Source organism: Cariama cristata, unplaced genomic scaffold (assembly GCF_000690535.1).
Source record: "Cariama cristata isolate BGI_N322 unplaced genomic scaffold, ASM69053v1 scaffold24464, whole genome shotgun sequence".
In the NCBI taxonomy this organism is placed as follows: Eukaryota; Metazoa; Chordata; class Aves; order Cariamiformes; family Cariamidae; genus Cariama; species Cariama cristata.
In genome coordinates, this window is record NW_009613825.1 from 1 (window position 1) to 9,941 (window position 9,941).

The following is a 9,941-nucleotide window of genomic DNA, read 5'->3' on the forward strand; positions in this document are numbered from 1 at the left end:
TGCCGGCAGCCCGGGCGCGGAGGCCGGGAGCTCTGTGGAGATGTGTCCGCAGTCGGGTGCGGGAGGGAAGGGCGGCGGCCTGGGCTAGAGCAGGGCTCTGGGGGCGAGGTAACTCTGTGGTGGCTTTCATAGCGTTAGTGTGGCCCGAACGGGGGTCGGTATTTTTCCGAGAATTAGCGTTTCTTCTCCTCCGGCCCCGAAGGGTGAAGTCGGTGTCGGTTGTGTCTGTGGATTCCCTGATCCCCGGTGCTGTCATGGCATCGGCGACCCTGTCAGGAGCAAGGAAAGAAGTAGGTGTGCCAGGGGTTGGTGGTGTCATACGGCGGGGCATTGCTTTGGTAACGCAAAATATGTCCATTTGCTTTATGGGACACTTTACTGTTCTTGCACCTCTCTTTCTTTGTAGTGGAGATGCCACGGATGCAAAGGAGAGCTTTGTGTTTACAAAGAAGGACGTGAGATTTACGGTAGTCTTTAGTTGCTGGTGGCATTTCTTCCGTGCCTTGGCACCAGTCCTCTGGAAACGGTGCGGGGCAGCGGGGGCAGCTGGCTCTGCCGGGCCAGGAGGGCAGAGGAGCTCACCCGTCCGTATCCTGGGGCTCTCCACGGTCGCTTCGGCCTTCTGGGTGGCAGCTTCTGAGCACCTTGACTGTAAGGATCAAGGGCTTTAAGTGAGGTGGGAGCCAGTTTGGAGGATAGGTTTGTACTTGGTAAAGCTTGAAAAATAGTACCCATGTGTTCGGTGCTAATTGTAGTTCCTCAGTCTCTTACAGACTAATGTATAGATACTTTTCAGACATACCAGAACTATTGTAAAATCACAGTAGGGGTATAATTAAGGCAAGCCGTCATTAGGGATGGCATGAACTTGCCCAGCTAATTAGGGATGTAGATGCTACTTCCCGTGAACAGAACTTGAGCAAAGGACTTAGGAGCCCTTCTTTATCAAGTAGAGCGATTGTAAGAAAATGCATGTTTGACAAAATAAAGCATGGAGGAGTAACTGTGAATCTCCTGGAGAAAAATCCCATCTTTGGGAAACATTGTACTGGAAATCATGTTCAGTATTAATCGGAGAAATTTGTGATATCAGTCACCATGGCTGATAGTTGAGGTGTAAAAATAAGTTTAAAGTGAATGCAAGTGGGCATTTATCTGCTCCTAATGCTGTCAGGAGCCACGTTAAAAAAGAGCTCTTTTCTACAGCAGTCCTCTCTGGTTCAGAAGGTTTTTCAGTCCACAAACTGCTTGGAGCTCTGCAAACAATCTCTGGTACCTACTAAGAGGTGTTATCTTTTAAACTGAATTCTTCTTGCCACTTGGGAAGCGGTGTGTAACAACATCTAACAGGTTATTTTGCATGCTGAAGGTGTCTGGAGTGTTAACAAAGTCTGGCAGACTCCTTGCGCATCTTTTTGGTAGAAACAAGTTTACCTTGCTTAGTACCACTGCACAGATTCATCATGTTGGTTTTGGATGGTAATTAACTCCTCCTGATGATAGGAACTGCTGTCTGTGCTCTTTGTTAGTGTGATGCTGTAGTCCCTTGTCCGTCTAGCCCAGCTATGGTGCTGCCACATTTTTTTTTTGGCTTCGTGAGTTTCCTAGGGCGGTTGCTGGACTTTCCACTTGAATAACTGTTGCTGCGTTTCTTTGTGTCAGTGAAATGAGTGGTGAAAAGATACGCACGTCTCCCAGTTCTGCTGGGGTGTGATGCTTACTGTACTGGAAGTTTGGTATACATTATAATTTTAATTATGCCAAATTCTCATTTGTTGTTTGAGATTCTGAAGCTCGAGCAGAAGTTTCTGGCTGCGCTATTTATATTCAGTCTAAAATATGCTGGCCTCTTACCAATATGTTGGATTTTTCCCTGTACCCTGAAGTACTGCATAATCTTGTTAGCAGCGAGAGAAAGCCATATAATTATTGTCATTTTACAGATTGCTGGAGGTCTGATCTGTGCAGCACCATGGACTCGTCAGAAGAGACCGGAGGCTCCTCTGCAGAAGAAAACTACTTTGTGAACTACACCTTCACCGACCGCTCCCACTCAGGCCGCGTGGCCCAGGGTATTATGAAATTATGCTTGGAGGATGAGCTCTTTGCTGATGTTACAATATCAGTGGAAGGCAAAGAATTCCAGCTGCACCGTTTGGTCCTCTCAGCTCAGAGTTGCTTTTTTCGTTCTATGTTCACTTCCAACCTAAAGGAGGCCCACAACCGGGTGATTGAGCTACAGGACGTTAGCGAGAGCGTCTTTCAGCTCCTCGTGGACTATATTTACCATGGGACTGTAAAGCTGAGGGCAGAGGAGTTGCAGGAAACCTATGAAGTGGCAGACATGTACCAGCTGACTGCCCTTTTTGAAGAGTGCTCCCGTTTTCTGGCCCGTACGGTGCAGGTTAGGAACTGTCTGCAGGTCATGTGGTTGGCAGATCAACACAGTGATGTGGAGCTCTACACAGCTGCCAAACACTGTGCAAAGTCACATTTGTCTCAACTGCAAGACACAGAGGAGTTCCTACACCTGCCTCTCCGCCTACTGACAGACATCCTTACAGGTAAGGAGTTCTTGAGACTAGCCAGGATGAGGATCTAGAAAGAGACTTTCAGAGAGTCTATCAGGGATTGAACAAAATAGACGGAAAGATCCAAACTTCCATAATCACTGTCTCTTCAGAGGCTTAGCTAAGCTAAGCAAAGCAAACCATTCTGGATAACTTAATCAGAAAAAAAACCCGATTAAGTGTTACCGGACGTGAAGCATCTAAGCTACAGAAAAGGGACATGGAGGATGCTGGTAATTCCCAGCAGTTCCTGAGTCAACAGGCCAGAAGTATTACAGGTTTTTTAAACATAACTTAGTAACTTTCAACAATTTGTTGTGGCTTTGTTTGCATTAAAAGTAAAACAAAGAAGCCTTACCAGAAATTAACATCTTATGGAAGTCTTTTTTTTTTCCCTTTAATCATTTAACATAGCAATGCAACAATTCAACATTTGTAAGAAGGCTTAAGCCCCAGCCATATTTTTAGACTATGTTAGTGTTACTAACAATTGTGTATAATTGTTATGATTATTTAGGCTAGGCACTCAGCTGACTGAAATAGAGGCATTGTAACATCTTAGGTAATACAGTAATTACCCTTCTTGTAAAGGTAATAACCTTCCACAGTAGCGGATGCAATGACTCAGTGTTGCGAAGGATGTGTCAACACATCAACAATTTAGTCCAACTGCCACCAATCCTTAAAGATTTTCTGCTACCCTAGCAGGTACAGCCTGTTCTTGCAAACCTTTCCGTGATGCTGCAGTCACAACTCCATTTCTGTGCATTTATGTATCATTGCTAGAGGAAGCAAGAACGTAGAAGCAGCTCATACATTCAAATCTGCTGGGCTTGGGACCAGAGAGGTTGCCGCGTCCTTGCTTTAACTAAATAATTTTGTAAATGAGTAAATAACTATACTTTGTGTGTCATGTGTTTCATATGCTGTTACAACGATAAAAACCTACCATGACTGGCTTCTTTGGAATACTGGCAAATCTATCCATAAGACTTAAAATAGCCTTTAAAGTTGATGCTATGCATATGAGAGACTTTACAGATACTGCATTGTATTATCTCTATTTCATCTAAAGAAATTCACAGTCAAAAACCTATTAAGAATATGTACTGATAGCTGAAAAAAAACTATTATAAAATTAGAGTAATTTTGATAACTATCCAGCTAAAGTTTTTAAACTCAGTTGTGATTTCATTTTAAAAAAAAAATTCCTAAAATAATGAAATAAAGCTATAGAGGCCCATCATCCTTAACTTCCTAGGCATTCCACGTAGTAGCCATAGTTTTAGGACTATGGCCTTTAGTGTTTCTGGCCCTAAATTAAAATAATTGCTCAAGAAAACTTTTTTTCCATGCATCATCTATTTCCATATATAGAATCACATTACTCAATATTTATACTGAAACTTAGCTCATAAAATGGATTAAAATCTGAAATATACTCCTGCTGCTGGTAGGGAACACCTTCTTTTGCAATTCCTGCATCTTTGTTTAGTTAATGGAGAATTAAGCAGAGGAAGATATTAGTGGCAGGGACTAAAATTAATTTCATTAAATAGGAATTTATTAAGCTTACCTTTTGCTGCACTTTAGCACCTATTTCAAAATCAAAGTTTTCCCATTTAGCCGCTACATGTGATGGATAGCTTTTGGAAATCCCTTTTACTAATAAAGAGAGTTGAAATACCTGCTTTTGTTCCACACTTTTTCTCCTCTCTTCCAGTATAGAAAAAAAGTGTTGGAATTTGTCTGATGCCTTCAGCATCATTGAATTCAGGGTTTGTCATGACAGCAGACTACAAAATCAGGGAGCCTTCACAGGAAAGCCTCTCAATGAACACAGGCATAATTGCTGGCTTTCAAACTGGAAGTAAATACCTAAAACCTTCTAGGTAATGTACTGACGACGATGATAACAATAGTTTGTGGCATAACCAAAGCTTCCAATTAAGTCTGAAAACACACTGAAATCTGATGCGGTCTGTTGAGTATTTCCTGCTGTGACGCTGCTAAGGAAAGCTATAGTAACTCATTGGGGATTTCCAAATGTTAAGAGGATAGCAACACCACCAGATGTTCCATCTTGAGGGTCAGCTGCCTGACAATGCTCAGAGAAGGAAAATTTCTGCAGATGACTTTTCCTAGATAGGTTTCTAGGACCAGCCAGAAAGAAAGGCAGCTGCTAAAATTCTCAAAAAAGAGAATCTTTTAAATAAGAAAATATTTTTCATCGTCACAAAGCACGTAAGTTTTATTTCCTGCCCTGCTTCTCTCGCATGTAGGTTCCTTTGTTGCAACTCTTCCAAAGTGCTTAAGATCTGTCAGCTCTGTCTTCTGATATTTATGCAAACTGATTTCATGTAGATGTCTGGCTGGCAGTGCTGATCACGCCTGCCAAAATCTGTAACCCTCTGTATCTTTTTTTCCCCTCTCTAGAAAGTAGGGTTTGTGGTGGGAGTGAGGAGAGGGAGTCACAGGAAAAGGATGTTCCTGAGTACATACACCTTTGTCTAGATATCATAAATGCCTTTCTGTCCCCAAACCGCAGATGGCGTTCCATGTTCTCAGAATCCAACCGTTGCCATAGAAACCTGGATCAACTTCAACAAGGAGGAGCGAGCGGGCTTTTCAGAGACGCTGCGATCCAGTCTGAAGGTAAAAAAAGACCTTCTGTTCTGGGGTTAGTGTAGCACTTGCTGGTTTCGCACTTCCCAAGGCAGGGTATTCTGGTCACAGGTGTGACTTGAGAGTCGCAAAACACAAATGCCATTGAAATTCGTGGTGCTTGCGTGAGGAATACTTTCATTGTCATAAATAGCAACCCCACTGACAGCTTTTTAAATTTAACCTGAAGCTGCTTTCACTAGTGATTGGAGCAATGCCACAAACAACTTATTTCACCAGATGCTCAGTTACCAAAGAGACCATTCAGAAATCTGAGTTTGGCATTTGCCTTATAATAACTCTACTCCATCAGTGATGTAACCAGCCCTTACCTAAACTACAGACACTTGGGTTCCAGCAAAGTCTGTTGCTATTTTGCTCTGTCAGATATGACTGGTATCTTGAAAAGGCTTTGAGGCTCTGAATCCTGAACGCTGTAGGGTGGCAGGACTTGGGAAGCAGGATCGCACGTACCTCAGGCCCACAGGTGGGTCCAAAGCTGAAAAATTCGGTCTTAGGCATCACTGATGTTTGTGTAAGGAAGTCCAATTCTGCTGACACACTCCTCTTTTCTCTCAGGTGATTGGAGAAAACGTTCACATCTACCTGATTGGAAAGGAGTCGTCACGTACACATTCACTCGCTGTCTCTCTGCATTGTGCTGATGACGACTCCATAAGCGTGAGTGGCCAGAACAGCCTGTGTCACCAGATCACCGCAGCCTGCAAGCACGGTAGTGACCTATACGTCGTTGGTGGCTCCATTCCACGACGCATGTGGAAATGCAACAATGCGACTATAGACTGGGAATGGTGTGCCCCTCTGCCCCGTGACCGCCTCCAACACACCCTTGTCTCTGTGCCCAGCAAGGATGCAATATATTCGCTGGGGGGAAAAACTCTGCAGGACACTCTCTCTAATGCCGTCATATATTACAGAGTACGAGACAATGTCTGGACAGAGACCAGCCAGTTGGAAGTGGCAGTCTCTGGAGCTGCAGGTGTAAACCTTAATGGTGTCATTTACCTGCTGGGCGGGGAGGAAAATGACTTGGACTTCTTCACCAAGCCCTCTCGGCTAATTCAGTGCTACGATACCAACACAGAGAAATGCCACGTGAAGCCATATGTACTGCCTTTTGCAGGGCGCATGCATGCTGCTGTACACAAGGATGTGGTGTTCATTGTAGCCGAGGGGGATTCACTGCTCTGCTATAATCCCTTACTGGATAGCTTCACCCGGCTTTGCCTGCCAGATGCCTGGAGCTCAGTACCATCCCTCTGGAAAATTGCCAGCTGCAATGGCAGCATCTATGTCTTTCGCGACCGCTATAAAAAGGGTGATGCAAATACTTTTAAACTTAACCCAGCCACCTCTGTTATAACAGTCACAAGTGGCATCAAAGTGCTGCTCACTAACCTGCAGTTTGTCCTGGCCTAAGTGGGAAAACCAGGCCGCGACAGAAAGGGCAGCAACGGTGTTCTGCTGTGCAGCTCAGAGGCACCCACCACCCTTAGCACCAGTCCCAATTACGAGCTCAGTGCATCCAGTAAAGACCCCATCCTCTATACCTGTGCAGAGGAAGTACAGGCTTTCTAGCTGTGGGCCTGTTCTTTTACATAGTACTATCGAAGTTGAACTGCTGCGTCTTAGATTTCAGATGGACTAAATGCTATTATTTTGATCCCTTGATGATAAGCTGCTTGCGTTTGAGGCCCAAACTGCAGCAAATGGCTTTTTTAGCCCGGAACCAATCCGCCAATAACAAATCCTATGGCATATGGAGAACGGTCCGCCTTGGCCCAGACTGCTAAGTTTTAACTGCCCGGGAGATTCTGTGTTGCTGCCATGTCAGTCACAGAGTTAGATGTGCAGTGTGCCCTCCAGGGATGTCCCCATTTAAACATTCCTGTGTCCCTATTGCAGAAGGAGGGACTGGCGGAAATATTTACAGCAGACAGATTCCAGAGCTGACCCCAAGACCTTTAGTAGGTTGCATTATTCAGCACTTCTTCTAGAGGAGCGGTAACAAACTGGGAACTTGCTTACTGCTCTGTCATCACCTAGCATAAAGGGGGAGATGGTTTTTATGAGCATTGGCTTCCTTTACTGTACAGGGAATCCCCACCTGTAATCATAACATAGTGTTGGTGAAAGACGGAAAGACCACTTCCTCCTACCCCTCTCTGTTGGCACTGTAACCCATTGGGTAAGGATCTGAATAAAGTCTCTTCTGAGACAAAGTTTTCTTTTCCTTTGCTGCAAATATATATAGCGCTTCCTGTGGATCGCAGTTTGGCTCAGCACTGATACTCTGTGTGGGAGAGAAGAACGATGGGGCTCCAAGAGAACTAAGATATCAGCCATAAGGAAAGAAAGCTTTAATGAAACAGCCCAACCTCCCCTTTACTGTAATTTATGTAAAAACTTGTTTATTGTTGGTCAAGAAGTACAATGCTTAAGCTTTCATTAGATCATTAAAACGTAAATTTTTTTTAAAGCAGCTGAGAGAGAGATTTTGATAGTTCTTACTGACACTATGCAGTTGTCCCAGCGATCACATTCCTGTGAAATGTCTCCAGGACCTGGACTTGCTTGTGCCGAACGAGGATGTGGGGACGGATCTTGGCAATAGCTTCTATTGCTTCCTGAGGGCTCCAGTGATGCAGCTGAAAAGGCAGAAACCCTGCAAGTGAAAAACCATTCCATCCTTGCACCAGTAAATGCAGCCTTCCTCAAGGCTACCGGCAACATTACAGTTGTTGGAACACTTGCTGCTTCTCCCCTTCTGTTTACCTCATGTTCCTCTCAGAGGAGCCTGAATGTCAATGCAAAGGAGTCCCTAAGCTCAAGAGGGATGGTCGCTGCCTGGGACCTCCATTTTCTGTCTCACTCATTCTTCCATCACGTTGTGAATAGTTTCCTGTCCCACCAGACCAGAGGAAAAGTACAGCTTGCTTTTTTTATTTTTTTAAAACTTTACTAGTACTGCCATCGCACTTCAGCACTTAGTGAGAAAATTTTCCCTTCAGCACTAAGGGAATATTTTCCAGGGAGCATTTAGTAACACCAACAGAAGAACCCACAGGTGGGATTTTGTTCTTAAGTGCTAGCTTACCCAGTTGGGTCTGTAGAGCAACTCGGAAAACCAAAGTCATTTCTCTTGGTCCTGAATTGTATTTATTGAAAAGCTTAGAAAGGCTCACCATTTCATTTAACCAAGGAGAAAATCTGAACAACAAAAATGGATGTTTATCTGCTCAGTGAACCTACTCTCACGAGTGACTTGTTATTCCCATCTCAATCTGTTCCTCCATAGAAAGAATTAAGAACAGCAGAATCGCTCAAAACCTGTTGAGAACTTACTACATTAATGGCCCAGAAAACTGAGCAGCTTCCTGAAGTCTGACTGATCTGCCAGAACCAGCAACGGATGCTATCCGACCATGTGTTTCGAAGCTTTGTTGCAAAAACAGTTTCTGTTTCCCATAAGATCAGAAAACCTCTGCCAGTGCCTGTGCTAATAACTGAGCTGGCAGAGGCAGAGCCTACAGATGAATGAAAAGACTCACTTAAAATGGCAGCTATATTGCAGCTCCACCACTCTCTCATTGCCAGGAAGCATTATCTTGATAGTATAAGCGCAGATGAACAAGGTGTGCAAAGATAAACCAGATTATCAAAGAAAGCTTAGACCGCAGTTCAGCAAACACTTAAGTTTCACTTGTTCATTTACCCTGCATTTGCCACCTTCTACAAAACAGCAATGTAAGTCTGGGGCCTAGCTATCTACCTCTCTTAAAATGGGTCTCCAGTCCAAACTCTGTAAAATCATGGAATATTAATGCACTTGTACATGCTCAGGCTTCTTGAGCAAAAACAAACTGTAAAGACTGGCTGTATTTGCCCAGACTGTATGAAAATAAACCCCATTTAGCATAGAATCCTTCTTACTTGAATTAAATACGCTGCCACCACGGTGGCACTGCGGGAGCGTCCTGCCTTGCAGTGCACATAGACACTGTTACCGCAGGCTCGGTGTTTCAGTATGAATTCAACACCCTTGTGGAGGTTTTCCAAGGTGGGGACTCCAGTTAGATCCACGGTGCTGAGACGCAGTTGCTCCACTCCCATTGTCTCCCATTCCTGAAATGGACACAGCAGATTCAATCAGTTAACTTTTTTGGTTTTGTTTTGGTTTTTTCCCCATAAAGAAAACCCAGAACCTGTTGAGACAGTTGGGAAATTCAGTGGGGTTGTAAGGAGACTTTGAATGTCGGTCCTTTAAATCAGATGTATGGAAACTTTAGTGCTGGATATCAGAAAGGAGAAGTTAAAAGGAACTGAAAAGATGTGGTTCAGCTAAAGGAAAGGAGGGGAGCTGGGATCTCGTCCCGAAACAAAAGGCATTCTTGTGTTGGCATAGCGCTGTCCGTGGGTGTAGTGCCCCCGACCCTCCCGTAACACCGTACTTGCATCCTCGCGTTTCACTGGTTTGTCGCATAGTTTTAACACTCGGCTTCGGTACGAAGAAGCCACGGCTTTGCTGTCGGAGGACCTGGCGGTCGCTGCCAGGGTCACGGCAGGAGGCGGCTAAAGCCTCACCTGCGCCGGGACAGGCGGAGCGGCCAGAGACCCTTCCCGGGGGGCGCACCGGGGAGCTCCCCGGCCTCACCTGGGCGGAGCAGCAGAGGAAGCGGGTCTCGT

At 44.7% G+C, this 9,941-nt stretch overlaps 2 protein-coding genes across 2 annotated transcripts; one reads left to right on the top strand and one right to left on the bottom strand.

Annotated features, from left to right (window-relative positions):
• The first annotated feature begins 1,858 nt into the window (after nt 1-1,858).
• On the top strand, nt 1,859-7,477 carry KBTBD4 (kelch repeat and BTB (POZ) domain containing 4). The gene is made up of 3 exons (XM_009699179.1): nt 1,859-2,564; nt 5,119-5,225; nt 5,814-7,477. The coding sequence occupies exons 1-3, from the start codon at nt 1,859-1,861 to the stop codon at nt 6,672-6,674; spliced, it is 1,674 nt and encodes a 557-aa protein (XP_009697481.1). The 3' UTR covers nt 6,675-7,477.
• A 294-nt stretch (nt 7,478-7,771) lies between these two features.
• PTPMT1 (protein tyrosine phosphatase, mitochondrial 1) lies at nt 7,772-9,936 on the bottom strand (the record flags this gene model as incomplete). The annotated part of the gene is made up of 3 exons (XM_009699180.1): nt 7,772-7,903; nt 9,189-9,380; nt 9,910-9,936. Coding segments are annotated over 3 exons (351 nt in total), but the record flags the coding sequence as incomplete, so codon positions are not given.
• Nucleotides 9,937-9,941: the final 5 nt, after the last annotated feature.

What these genes read in the sequence shown, in the direction of transcription:
- KBTBD4 (XM_009699179.1), top strand. Translation starts at nt 1,859, where the DNA reads ATGTTGGATTTTTCCCTGTACCCTGAAGTACTGCATAATCTTGTTAGC. An exon ending in ACTGACAGACATCCTTACAG is followed by an intron (nt 2,565 to 5,118) that starts GTAAGGAGTTCT and finishes CCCAAACCGCAG; the next exon opens with ATGGCGTTCCATGTTCTCAG. An exon ending in CGCTGCGATCCAGTCTGAAG is followed by an intron (nt 5,226 to 5,813) that starts GTAAAAAAAGAC and finishes CTTTTCTCTCAG; the next exon opens with GTGATTGGAGAAAACGTTCA.